The sequence below is a fragment of the Leopardus geoffroyi genome, chromosome A3 (genome assembly GCF_018350155.1).
Source record: "Leopardus geoffroyi isolate Oge1 chromosome A3, O.geoffroyi_Oge1_pat1.0, whole genome shotgun sequence".
Lineage (NCBI taxonomy): Eukaryota > Metazoa > Chordata > Mammalia > Carnivora > Felidae > Leopardus > Leopardus geoffroyi.
The window spans coordinates 121,233,355-121,247,792 of record NC_059336.1 but is presented as its reverse complement, the minus strand read 5'-3'; the positions used below and the strand labels follow the sequence as shown (position 1 = coordinate 121,247,792).

The window sequence follows — 14,438 nt, the reverse complement described above, 5'->3', positions numbered from 1 at the left end:
TGTATTAAGCTTCTTCATGAGCAAAAAAGACTGTTTCCTACCTGTATTATATCCCCGGAATTAAAACTCATCTCATCATGGCTCCTGGCTTCAAAGCGGTACAATGCTCTATAATTCACCAAAGCAGTAGCTGGCTCACCTAAAGAGAAGATAATTGTCATTATTTGCTACTTTCACGTATACCCATCTTTGCGATGACTCAATATAAAGAGCCTGTAAAGTCAAAAAGAAAAAGAACTGAACATCAAACAGCAAAATGAAAATCCATTTGACAAAGGCTTGTTACAATTTAAATATGTTGTATGGCCACAGAATCAATATAAAAGCAAACAAGGACGTTTATCTTTTTTTTTTTTTTTTAAATTTTTTTTTTAACGTTTATTTATTTTTGAGACAGAGAGAGACACAGCATGAAGGGGGGAGGGGCAGAGAGAGAGGGAGACACAGAATCAGAAACAGGCTCCAGGCCCTGAGCCATCAGCCCAGAACCCGACGTGGGGCTCGAACTCACGGACCGCGAGATCGTGACCTGAAGTCGGACGCTTAACCGACTGCGCCACCCAGGCGCCCCAAGGACGTTTATCTTTAGGAAAGTAGGAGGCAATGATACAAAGACATGACTTGTGGGGGGCCATGAGTGAGGATGTATGGGAAGATGTATGAGTGGTGGCAGGCGAGGCTGTGCAAAGTGCAGGCGGCTAAGCAGCAAGGTTTGATCTGTGGCAGTCAGGATACAACAGGAAGAGACAAAAAGAGAGGTCACAAATGAGGAGATTGGCAGCAAACAGGGTTCAGTGAAGAAAGAGCTCTAAATGCACCAGTATGGTTCTAAAAGAAAAACAGAAGAGGGGCGCCTGGGTGGCGCAGTCGGTTAAGCGTCCGACTTCAGCCAGGTCACGATCTCGCGGTCCGTGAGTTCAAGCCCCGCGTCGGGCTCTGGGCTGATGGCTCAGAGCCTGGAGCCTGTTTCCGATTCTGTGTCTCCCTCTCTCTCTGCCCCTCCCCCGTTCATGCTCTGTCTCTCTCTGTCCCAAAAATAAATAAACGTTGAAAAAAAAAAAAAAAATTAAAAAAAAAAAAAAAGAAAAAAAAAAAAGAAAAACAGAAGAGCTCACAAATACACTAGCTTTGATAAGAATAAAAATACTTTACTTTATTCATTTGCAGAATGAATGCTTTAGCTTATAGAAATTTCAACACATGTGCCAATAATAAGGATTGAAATATTTGTCTGTCCAAAAGAGATATGTATCAATAATATTTAAAGTATTTTAGGAATGGACTCTGAGGTGCATCAAAAACTAAGTATATCTTTTGAGGAAATTTCAGTGTGCAAAGACTTAAATTTTATTGGTGTTCCATTAAAATAAACAGTTTAGGAGCACCTGAGTGGCTCAGTTGGTTAAGTGTCTGACTTTGGCTCAGGTCATGATCTCACAGTCTTGAGTTCAAGCCCCACATCAGGCTCTGTGGCTGACAGCTCAGAGCCTGGAGCCTGTTTCAGATTCTGTGTCTCCCTCTCTCTGCCCCTTCCCTGCTCACACTCTCTCTCTCCCTCTCTCTCTCTCAAAAATAAACATTAAAAAAAAATAAACAGTTTATAGTTAACACCAATTGAAGAAACTCTTTACAGCTGTTTACTTCAATTATGAAAATGTCAGAGTCTGTTCATAGCTAGTCAGTGATTACAATTTTCTTTTCTACGTGTTGTTTTAAGACTTCTACCCTCAGTCTGTTTTAATAAGCCTACACACTCCTCCAAGTTTAATTTAGAAAAAGGTTTTTTCAGACTCAAAGGTTAACATCTACTTATATATATTTTTTCCCTCTCATCAGAATCTTTTTTTCTTGCTGCTTTCGTTGCTCTGTCTCAGAAAAATCAAATCTATCATTTTTATCCTTACCCTTACATGGTTTCTCCTCAGCCTTCCGTTCCTCTTCTTGAACTTTTTCTTGTGTTTTTTCTTCCTGGAGTCGCTTTTGTTTTTCTTCTTCCTCTTTTCTAAGGTTTTCTCTCCATAAGTTTTCTTTTCCTTGCTTTGCTTTCCTTTACATAAAACAAAGAGAATTTGGTGCGCCTGGGTGGCTCAGTTGGTTAAGGGTCCAACTTCGGGCTCAGGTCATGATCTTGCGGTTAGTGAGTTCGAGCCCCGCATTGGGCTCTGTGCTGACAGCTCAGAGCCTGGAGCCTGCTTCTGATTCTGTGTCTTCCTCTCTTTCTCCCCGTCCCCTGATCGTGTTTTCTCTCTCTCTCTCTCGCTCTCAAAAATAAACATTAAAAAATAATAAAAAAAGAATTTGTATCATGTCCTAAAATTTGTTATGCAAAAATATCAGATCTTGTGCTCAATGTTGCTCCTCATCAGGGAAATACAAATCAAAACCACACTCAGATATCACCTCACGCCAGTCAGAGTGGCCAAAATGAACAAATCAGGAGACTATAGATGCTGGAGAGGATGTGGAGAAACGGGAACCCTCTTGCACTGTTGGTGGGAATGCAAATTGGTGCAGCCACTCTGGAAACAGTGTGGAGGTCCCTCAAAAAATTAAAAATAGACCTACCCTATGATCCAGCAATAGCACTGCTAGGAATTTACCCAAGGGATACAGGAGTACTGATGCATAGGGGCACTTGTACCCCAATGTTTATAGCAGCACTCTCAACAATAGCCAAATTATGGAAAGAGCCGAAATGTCCATCAACTGATGAATGGATAAAAAAATTGTGATTTATATACACAATGGAGTACTATGTGGCAACGAGAAAGAATGAAACATGGCCCTTTGTAGCAACATGGATGGAACTGGAGAGTCTTATGCTAAGTGAAATAAGCCATACAGAGAAAGACAGATACCATATGGTTTCACTCTTATGTGGATCCTGAGAAACTTAACAGAAACCCAATGGGGAGGGGAAGGAAAAAAAAAAAAAAAAAGAGGTTAGAGTGGAAGAGAGCCAAAGCATAAGAGACTCTTAAAAACTGAGAACAAACTGAGGGTTGATGGGGGGTGGGAGGGAGGGGAGGGTGGGTGATGGGTATTGAGGAGGGCACCTTTTGGGATGAACACTGGGTGTTGTATGGAAACCAATTTGACAATAAACTTCATATATTGAAAAAAAAAAAGAATAGAAACATCAAAAAAAAAATATCAGATCTTGTTCCTGGCAAACTGTAGAATACACATTTCTTATGTATTTATATGCAACCTTATGAAATTATATATTATTATATAGCAAAGATGTATTAGTAGGGGATGTGGACAAACACCCTGGGGTCCTTTCTTAATTTCAACTACCGTTCCTTTTCCCAGTTAGTTCCTCTGTAACCTTCTCTGACGCTCTTTCACACCTAAGATGAATCTAGCCTTTATTTGAATTCCCAGAGCATTATAAACACCACTATCAGAGTATTTACCACATGTTTCCTGGGATAAAGCAGACTAGAGTTAAGAGAATATAAAATTAAAATTCTGGTAAACTTTCTTATATATGTGTTAGTGGATGACAAACTGGTCCAGAGCCAGAAGATGGCACAGAAGCTGGACAAAGGGCAGAGGCCACATCTACAATGTGAAAACCTGACTATAACCAACAGCGTGGGACAAGGAGGGAACCTTCCTGGGCAAATGGCCAAGAAACCAAGTTGTAGTTGTTAAGACTCAGCTCTGGACCGATTCTCCATGTGATTCTCCTCTGATTTCTTCCCTCTTCCACTGCAGAAGGTGTGAGGAGGATGAGTGACATGAAAATGTACGTTACTACTATGGTTTGTTGGCCTGAAAAAAATTGTGAGTGGTAATGAAGAGATATCAAGATACTGGCAATGGGTCAGTGGAAAATTCTGACACTGTGACTAGCTGTGTAGTTACTGCATAAGGATCAGTGGCACAGTTAAGTGGCAAATAAAAGCATTCTGAATTTGAACTTCACTGTCTCTGCTTCTATATTATTCTAGTGTCTCTTGCTGGGGGCCACAAAAGTAGGGGCCTTGGAGTTAAGAGTACCATAATGATCTGTTTAGCTGTCTCCATTTCCTATTGGAATTATGCGGAATCGAGGAGCCAGGAGTAAAACCAGAGTCTCCTTCATCACAGCCAACAGCAGCCACTCATTAAAAATGTGCTGGGAGTAGCTATTCTGAAGCCATTAAAAAGAGAGACCTGCCATATGGTAATGTGTCCTTCTTGCCTCCCTAGTAATATTAGCTCTTTCATGGGCATTACTCATCTACTTATCTCTGAGGCAAAGGAATGTTGGTTCATCAATATCTGTTAATTATATTGATTTCTCACACTAGAGAACTTGGGGAAGTAACTGAGGAACATATTAGGAATAAGATTCTGCAGACAGAAAAAAAAAATCATGCCAAGTCTCTAAATAAATGGTTCTGTCAAATTACACAACTGTCCTACTTTTCCTAGCTATAAATGGAGGCAATTGATAGATATCAGCGGTACAAAGAGAAATATGTCAACATAGCATTATACACTCCATCTTATCACTCTGTAAAATTAAGTATGTGGTTTTGTGATCTTTCAGGAAACAGTAATAGATTTACAGTGGAGAGATGGAAATGATGACTGCCAGACATTTATGCTTGGCTCTTTAGCTAGATTATTTTTATTTAATTCTCAGTTACCTATGAAGCATACATCAACATTTCTATTTCTGAGATGGAGAAACTGGGGTTCGAAAGGTAAAGTGACTTAACCAAAGTCACCCAAATCATTAAGTGGCAGATCAAGAAGTCCAAGAAGATCAAGAAGGCCTGACTCCAAAGCCCCTAGTTTTCACTAATGGAACATAAAATTGATTACTATAAACTCAGTCCCAAAAGAAGAACTGAATTTCTAAAACTGACAATCTAATTAGCATCCTAGAATAATCCTTTTATTTCCCTTAAATTTTCATAGTCAAACTAAAGATATGAGCAATAAAGTTAGAAATATAATAGTAACACAGTATAATAAATTTATCAGTTACATTACCTTATAGCCTCATCTTCTAGTTTCTTCTTCTGTATTAGCTCTGACCTTTTTCTTTCAATTTCCTTCAACTTGTCACGTTTGATCTTATAGAGTTGTTCAAGGGCTAACTGCTGTGTATTGTAGCTTTCTCTCAGTTCCTAAGGAGAAAATGAAAATAAGTCAATATACCGTTGATTTAACTATTTTTGTTTTACGTAATAATGTGGCACTTTCATTAATAGACACAAATCCTAAAGCAAGTTAAACTAAAAAGAGTAAAAGTTTTAGAAATCTCTGGATGATTAAAAAAAAACTTGAAAACAAATATTTAAGCCTTGTAACTAACCACTGAGGACAAACATATGTTAAAATCACCTACTTTTGTATTAATTCATTTCTAAGGAATACAGATAAGACAATTTTATAAGCCAATTCTTTGATTTGGTACTTTATTTTCAATAAAAAGCCAATCCATTAAAAATGTGGGGAAGAAATTTGCTTATTATTTGAAGAGGAATTTTGTTCAATCATATTTTTTACACATGTAGTTTAACCAAGTTACCCATAACTTTTTAACAATTAACAACCCATCAACAATTATTGAATAATTCAGTTAAAACTAAAAATGGAAAGGATGTCTGCCATGACATCCTTGACTAGAGAGAGCCAAAATAACGAAAAGTATTCCAAACAGGAATTGAAATAAACACTTGTTTATTGAGCATCTAGTTCTACGCAGTGCTGCACAGATATGCGGGGGATCAAATCGAGGGCCCTCTAACTCTCAAGGCTGCAGTCTTTGCTTTCAAAGAGCTCACTTATCTCAAAGCAGCAAAAAGTGCCAAAATGTGGGATAGAGCTCAGTGCCTTAGTGGAAACCTGTGGTTATCTGTTCAGCATTTTTCCTTATATCTTCTTCTAAAAGCACCTTTCCCAAGTACCTGCCCCAACCCTGTTTGATATGGTTGTGATGAATCTGTCAAATTCAGTGCTCCTCTCACTCCCACTGGGGTGCAGTCATTTAATTTAGGCCTAACCCATCAGAGCAACCCACCTCCCTGGCCAGAATGACTGGTCCAAAGGACATCTGATCCAAGCTGGGCCAGAATCCTTTCCTGAGATTTGGACAGACTGAAGAGGGGAGAAAGAAGTCTTTCCTGCTTGAAGCTCATTAAACTGAAGCTAAACCTGGAGATGCCCCACTACAGTGAAGCCATTGGGGTAGAAATGAAATCAACACAGAAAAGAGAGAAGCAAAGACTGGAGGCAGAGAGGGAGGACTGGGGGAAGTGAATCTCCAAGTGCATTCCTGTGTCTTAGAACTGCCCCTGCCCAGGAGTGCTTCTACTGACTCAGTCAGCAGTCCTGGTACTCTGCCAGTAACTACTCTCATTAGCTTAACTATTTTGAACTGACTTTCTTTTACATGGAATCTACAGAATCCTGAACAAGAGAGTACAAAAAGGCTGGAATATGGAAGAGGAAATAAAAGCACAAACCAACCCCCCCCCCCCCCAAAAAACTTAAAGTAATCAAAAGAGGTTTCATGGCAAAGGTGAGACCTTAAATAAACAGTTCAGCTGACCCTCAAACAACCGGATTTGAATTGCATGTCCACCTATACACAGATATTTTAAAATAAATATGGCATAATACTGTAAATGTGTTTTCTCTTTATGATTTTCTCAGTAACATTTTCTTTTCTTTAGCTTAATTTTAAGAATATAGCATAATATACATATAACACAAAATCTGGGTTAATCACTGTTTCTGTTACAGGTAAGATGTCTGGTTAATAGTAGGCTATTAGTAGTTAAGTTCTGGGGAAGTCAAAAAGTTGTATGCAGATTTTCAACTATATTGGGCATTGGCGCCCAACCCATGTTGCTCAAGGGTTAACTGTGTTTGGTAGAACGTTTTGGTAAAAAATGTTTTGGGGGTATCTATGCACACATACAATAACGAAACTCCAAACCAAAAAATCTTCCAAAACAAAAAAATTCCAAAAACCCAAACTCAATTTCTTTCCAGAAATAAAATATTTTATAGGTGAACCCTTTTAACTTGATTGAAGTGATAGATTTGAGTACAACGTGGTGTCTGAAGACTATGTCCAAAATGTCTGAGATCAAGATGGGCAGCTTGAGCCAATAACAACACAAATACTGCATTCAGAGCAGTTTCCACAAATCTCGGCTTCTATAGTTCCCTTGGTTGTACCTTTCTCCAAATTCTAGTGAAAAGCAGAAGAATAATGGTGGTTACAGTCTATGGAGAAGCAGTTTGCTTTAGTGATAAGGACTCTGGGAGCAGAGGTCTGAATCAGGCTCTGTCAGTGATGAGCTGAGGAACCTTAGGAGAGTCACTCAGCAGTTTCCCCATTTGTAAAATGTAATTATAATACATGCCTCACAATGTTCTTGTGAGGATTAAACGGGTTAATACACACAAAGTGCTTACAAACTGCAGGGCACATGTTAAGTTCATAATAATTTTAGCTATTATTATTGGCTGAGGTCCTAAAGAAGGGGAATCGGAAGTTTAAAAGGAGAGTAAAAAGGAGCCAAATTAATGTCTGATCTTATCGTTGCAAGGTTAGCCCTCCAATTTGTCCTGTAAGATACCGCTCTAAGTCTTTTTTTATGAGCTCCATTCCTCCAGTGGCTGAGTTCATGAGCTTCCCTTGATCCCCAAGGCATCCAGTGCTCCTCCCTCTATCAAAGTCAGCATCTTCTGACTGTACGGTTGCCCCCTCCACTGGAGTCAGTTTCTTGACAACAGGACTTTCATCAAAGCATCCCCACCCAAGAGGGCCTGGGATAGTGTGGATATTTAATTAGTATTTACTGGATGCATGAGAATGCATAAACAATAGTCTATACATACTAATAACATTTGAAGAGCACCATAAGTCTTGCCAGAAACTTCCTCTGCTTGACTGCAGTGATCTTAGCAATTCCTAGCACTAGACTCACTCCTCTGGATCAAGTCACCCCCTCCAGGAGGCCCTGGTTAAATATACCAGTTAACTCAGAACAAGTAAACTAATGAAGTAACTATGGACAGAACTACTGCAGTCTTAATAGAATGACAGATCTTCTTTTTCAGGTTAAGGATGTTCTAGTCCTAATTTGCTAGGACTAGCATGTTTTAATCTTTCATGTTTTAATCATGAATGGATATTAAATTTTACAAACGCCTTTTCTGCATCGAATGAGATATATACCATTTCCCCCCCTTTAATCTGTTTATATGGCAAACTACACATTTTTGTATGTCAAACCATCTTTGCATGACTAAGGTAAATCCAATTTTGTGGTCACTATGGATTATCCTTTTTTTACAAATTCTGCATTCATCTTTTTAATATTGTTTAGAACTTTTATCTCTATGTTAAACTGGCCCATAGTTATGCTTTCTCATACTGTTCTTATCAGGTTTTGATATGTTTACGATAACTCATATAAGTTGGGAATATTCCCACATTTTCTGTATTTCAGAACCGTTGTATAAGACTAGATTTACTTGTTCCTTCAGTAAAAACTCTGGGTCTGGATTCTCTTTTAGGGAAGATTTCAAACTATAGATTTAAAATATTTTATGATGGGGCGCCTGGGTGGCTCAGTCGGTTGAGCGTCCGACTTTGGCTCAGGTCATGATCTCGTGGTGTGTGAGTTCAAGCCCCGTGTTGGGCTCTGTGCTGACAGCTCAGAGCCTGGAGCCTGCTTCAGATTCTGTGTCGCCCTCTCTCTCTGCCCCTCCCCTGCTCATGCTCTGTCTCTCTCTGTCTCAAAAATAAATAAAAACATTAAAAAAAAATTGTTTTAAAAATAAAATAAAATATTTTATGACGATAGAGCTACCCAGATACTTTATATTTTGAGTCAGTTTTGGAAGTTATAACTTCATCTATGTTTTTATATTTATGTGCAAAAATCTGTCATAATATCCTTTTCTTTTTATGTTTGCAGCATATTTAATTGTATTTCCTTTTCACTCCTAATGAATAATTTTCGTTACTTCCACTTTCTTTTAAAATTGGTCTTGCCAGAGGTTTCATTTTATTAATCTTTAAAAGACTCAAACACTGGCTTTCTTGATTCTTTGTATTAAATGTCTGTCTTTTCTCTCATGAATTTCCTTCTACTTTTTTTGCTTTATTATGCTAGCCTTTTTCTAGCTTCTCAAGTTGAATGCTTAGCTTAGAAATTTTCATCTTTTTTCCTCCCAATATAACCATTTAAGGTCAAATGCTAACTATTTGGGTTGAAATTCTGATCTTACACTTACAAGCTGTATGACTCAACTTCTGAGCCTTAATTTACTTCTTTGTGAAATGTGGAGAATAATAATATCTACCTACATCACGGGGTTAAGGTAAGGATTAATAAGTTAATATAAATAAGACAGAATGGTGTCAGTCCCAGAGAAAGCCCTTCATAAAACTTGGCTAATATTAATAGATCTTCATTTATGAATTAGAAAATGGCTACTGACACCTGGTATGCCAGATGAGCAATCTGCTCATTTACACTATCCCCCTCCCTCTCCATTGCCAGTGTTGATATCTATCCCTGGTTAATCTACTTAGTACCCTTATAACTTGAAAACATACTTTATCTACTTTTTCATTTTTCAAACATTTGACATTTTGCCATTCTAAATTTTTCTCTGCTTTTTTATTTTGAAAACTTTCAAACCTACAGAAAATTTGATTAAGTTGAAGACAATGATGCCTTCAGATACTTCATCATTAGTCTACATAACTACAATGCCAATGCCAGTACCAAACTAAAGAAATTTAACACAGCCATAAAATGTCACTTAATAGAGTTTATATTAAAAAATGTCCCCGCTAGTGTAAATACTGTCCTCAATAATAGTTTTCTGATCCATGATCCAATCAAGGGATCGTTTCGCTGTCACAATCCTTCAGTCATGGCTCATGAAGTGCCCTTCGGTCATGGATCTTTGGTCTCTTTAAATCTGGAAACTTTCCTCCATCTTTTGTGAGATTCACATTTTTAGAGACAATTTGGGCATGTCTAATTACTTCCTTACACCTAGATCAAATATTTTTGGCAAAAACAGTATAGACATGATGTTGTGTTTCTTTCAGTGCAACATATCAGGAGACAAAAAGTTGGTTTGCACCATTTTGGTAATGTTATATTTGACCTCTTGGTTAGGATTGGTTTACTTAGTTTTGGACCCAAGTGTACCTCAACAGGGCTCAACAAAGCACTCACAAAAATGTTTAAATCCAGCATCTACTTCAATTGTTTTCATTTCTCAGAGTACTTCTTTCTTCTACCATCCTGATAGAAGTGAAAGATGTAACTCATTGAACTTTAACCACCAATACTGAATATCTCCTAAGTGATAGGAAGCAATCTTATATTCTGATTTTGCTTAAAGAAAGCATGTGATGTTCTTTCCAAAGGCCAAGACATAAAAGAGATTCAACTGACAAAATACAACTCAGCTGAATAATGTCACATAATCAGACAAAATGTTACTAGTCATGAAAAAAAAAAATCATAGGGGCGCCTGGGTGGCTCAGTCAGTTAAATGTCCAACTTCAGCTCAGGTCATGATCTCATGGTTTGTGGGTTCGAGACCGGCGTCAGGCTCTGTGCTGACAGCTCAGAGCCTGAAGCCTGCTTCTCATTCTGTCTCCCTCTCTCTCTGCCCCTCCCCTGCTCACACTCTTTCTCTCAAAAATAAACATTAAAAATTTTTTTTAAAAAGAAAAAAATCATAGAATGCAAATTAGCTCCTCAAACTTAACATCCCCTAAGCCCCCTGAACATCTGTAGCACTTTAACGTGCTTTTACACATAACACCTACATTTGATCTCGATAGTGTTCTCGTAAAATAGACATAATGATCATCCATTTTTAAAAGATTTTTAAATTAAAAAAAAAATGTTTATTTTTATTTTTGAGAGAGAGTAAGCAGGGGAGGGGCAGAGAGAGAAGGGGACAGAGGATCCAAAGCAGGCTCTGTGTTGACAGCAGAGAGAGCAATGAGGGGCTTGAACTCGCAAACCGCGAGATCATGAAGTTGGACGTTCAACCAACTGGGCCACCCAGGTGGTGACCACTTCTGAGGCTCAGAAGATTAAGGGACTTGCCTCGTTTTGAACTACCTCCACTATGCCATTCAAACTCCTGCACATACCAGATTCTATATTTACTTTCACTTAAACTCACTGTCAGATAAATTACTAAATTATCTTTTATTAGCTAGGAAACATTTCTAAGATTAAATGATTTAAAGGGAATTGAAACAAACAGTATTTCATGTCTGTTCTAAAGGGGGTGACTGTGATGCAAGAACATAAAAGCAGTATTCTGAATAAGAGGCAACATCAAGCGTAAGTGATGACCATTTACCAACCCAGTGTACCGATTCTCTCAGAGCTTGTTAACCAACAAGAGAGATCGCCTGCCTCCATCCTGAATCGGATGAGCCATCAGTAAAATTCAATTTTAGAAGCACTGTCTACAGTAACTGAGGACTAGTCAGTAAGGCCAGAATGACAAAAGTCCCAACGGAAAGGTTTAGAATAGAGGTCTACCATAAGCCACAATTCTGGTGTTGACACTTTCCAAGGAATAGGATCTCCTCAATCATTATCCCAAGTCAGCAGTGGTGACCTTCCAATGCACTAAAAGTACTGTGGAGATTCAGGATAATCCCTACCCTGATAAGAACAATAAAAAGATTTGTATAGCACATAATAGTTCACAAAGCACTTCTGTATATATGCTATCTCATTTAATTGTCCTAAGACTGCAAAGAAGGCAGAACACATATTGTCAGCTGTAACTGAAGAAAGCAAAATTTTGAGGTTAAATGACAGTTACACAGCTAGCAAGTGATATGGATAGGACCAGGACTCATTTCTTCAGACTCCACGGCCACGACTGTTTTCACTGCAACTCAATGCTAAAGACAGGACAGTGTGTGAATTTCCTTAATGGAATAAGGGCCTGTCAAATATCTCACCTTTGAATCCACTGGCTGTGCTATGTGTCCTAGTGTGACTTGAGCAAAAGAGTAAAAATTACCACTGATCTTGTACATGAACATTACAGGGTCCAGAAGAACATAGTATCTTCAGAAAACAAACATAATTTTATGCTTCCATTTCACCACAAGTAGGCTAAAGCAGTGATCACTCCAAACACTGTCTCAAAGACCACAGATTAGAACTCACTGCCTGTCTTCCTCCGACACCAGAGACCAATTCTATCTCACCTGTCAACCCACCTGGCCTTCCTTGTCATCCTTTACCACCTAAATTCTCATCTCTAGAATGCTGTTTATCTCTTGATCTGACCCAATTCCCCACCCTTTCTCTCCTCAAACCCTTGCACTGCCCAGGAACTTCCTGGTTGTGGTCAGGAAGTTCCCCAAATATCCACACATCTCTGAACAGAAACCCCCTTAGCTCTTTGCCCTTTTGGCTGATCCCTTAAGACATGCTTTTCCTCAATTTCCTTCTCAGTTTATCACCACATATTCCATTTACATCAGGGTGAAAGGAGAACTAAAGTTATTTTCCTTGCTCTTCACTGCCATTTCCAGACCATTCTCTTCACTCTTACAAACTAACGCTTTTCTGAGGCTCACACCATCTTGAAACACCCCCTCTTCTTCCTCTTTACTGTCATCTCTTGATAATCTGATCTGATCCTCATTCATTAATCTTCACTACTCCAAGGGTTTGAAATCCACATGGACTCGATCAAAACCTCAACTCACCCTTTTACTCCATTTAATCCGCCATTTGCATTATTATACCTTGAATCTTGTCATCAGAAACAGAACTACTGATTAAATATCTCATTCTTCAAACAGAAGTTCTTATCCTTCAAGCTTTTCTTATACCTGGTGCACCCATTTCAACAGTTTTCCAACCTAAGACCTCCATTCTTGACCCCATCATTCTCTCCTTTTTCATCAGCACCCCTTCCTCTCCTCCTACTCCTACTTGTCCAGCCCATATTTCAGAGTTCACCTTTACTGTAATCAGTGTGTCAAGATCTGCAACTCCCTGTCCCCCTGCCTCGTTGCCACGTCTATTAAAACCTCAAACCTGGGGCGCCTGGATGGCTCAGTTGGTTAAGCTTCTGACTTCAGCTCAGGTCATGATCTCGCAGTTCATGGGTTCGAGCCCTGCGTTGGGCTCTGTGCTGACAGCTCAGAGCCTGGAGCCTGCTTCGGATTCTGTGTCTCCCTCGCTCTTTGCCCCTCTCATCCTCATGCTCTGTCTCTGTCTCTCAATAATAAATAAATGTTAAAAAAAATTCTAAAACAAACAAACAAAACCCCTCAAACCTGTATGAACCTATGAACCTACTTCATTAGCCTTCCTTGTGCTCATCCCAAGCATACGGTTAGGTATGTTGTTTTCTTTTCTTTTTAAATTTATTATTATTTTTTGATGTTTATTTATTTAAAAAAAAAAATTTTTTTTTAACATTTATTTTTGAGAGAGAGAAAGACAGAGCATGAATGGGGGAGGGTCAGAGAGAGGGAGACACAGAATCTGAAACAGGCTCCAGGCTCTGAGCTGTCAGCACAGAGCCCGACACAGGGCTCAAACTCACGGACCACGAGATCACGACCTGAGCCAAAGTCGGACGCTTAACCGACTGAGCCACCCAGGCACCCCTTGATGTTTATTTTTGAGAGAGAGACAGCACACGAGCGGGGAAGGGGCAGAGAGAGGGAAACACAGAATCTGAAGCAGGGTCCAGGCTCCATGCTATCGGCACAGAGCCCGACATGGGGCTTGAACCCATGAACTATGAGATCATGACCTGAACTAAAGTCAACGCTTAACTGACTGAGCCACCCGTGTGTCCCAGGTATGCTGTTTTCAATTTATATCCATGACCTCCAACTTCAAACAGGCATTCAACATTGCTCAGCACATCTATGTTTTCCTCTACTAAGTGTGCACCCCCTACCCTCACCAAGATGTCTATTCCTCGCCAGGCCTACTTCTCTCTCTTGCAACTTCCTAATCTTCCATCCATTCTCACTACCAGCTAATAATCTTGCCTCATTAAATCTGCCTCATTAGAGTTCCCTCATCTTTCCATCTCAAAAATCAATAAAACTTCCTGCAGCTGCACCCATCTTCTTCTATCCAGTTGGAATTATTCCATGTCCTCAACTACCCAGGAAGATTCCTTGTAATGGTCCAACTTGCTTCTGATTTTAAGTCTTGAAGCTGTCAGCTTCCTACTCTCCACCAGCAAATTTAGCTGTATCCACACTCATCTTTTCTCCATATGCTACACTCAAAGTCTTTTTATCTAATCCTTAAATCCAGGCTCTGGATTCTATCTCAATCTGGTTCCCTAGGACTCTACTCTATCAGTTACTACCACCTCGTATCTCTCTCTCAATCTCTCACTACCTTTCTCCCTTTCTCTCCTCAGTCTCC

The 14,438-nt window shown here is 39.2% G+C and overlaps 1 protein-coding gene across 19 annotated transcripts in view; it reads right to left on the bottom strand.

Moving 5' to 3' along the window:
* Positions 1-14,438, bottom strand: part of ITSN2 (intersectin 2) — a 146,451-nt gene that overhangs the window by 63,535 nt on the left and 68,478 nt on the right. For 16 of the 19 annotated variants that reach the window (XR_006703745.1, XM_045447567.1, XM_045447559.1 and 13 more), the window contains 3 exons: positions 4,993-5,129; positions 1,905-2,047; positions 42-139 (listed from right to left, as the gene is read on the bottom strand). Coding sequence is in view for 18 of the 19 variants with exons in the window: in XM_045447567.1 (XP_045303523.1) it covers positions 42-139; positions 1,905-2,047; positions 4,993-5,129 (378 nt within the window). In the remaining variant the exon portion in view is untranslated. The remainder of the gene's footprint in view (positions 1-41; positions 140-1,904; positions 2,048-4,992; positions 5,130-14,438) is intronic. The other 3 variants (XM_045447560.1, XM_045447569.1, XM_045447571.1) reach the window with 1 other exon arrangement.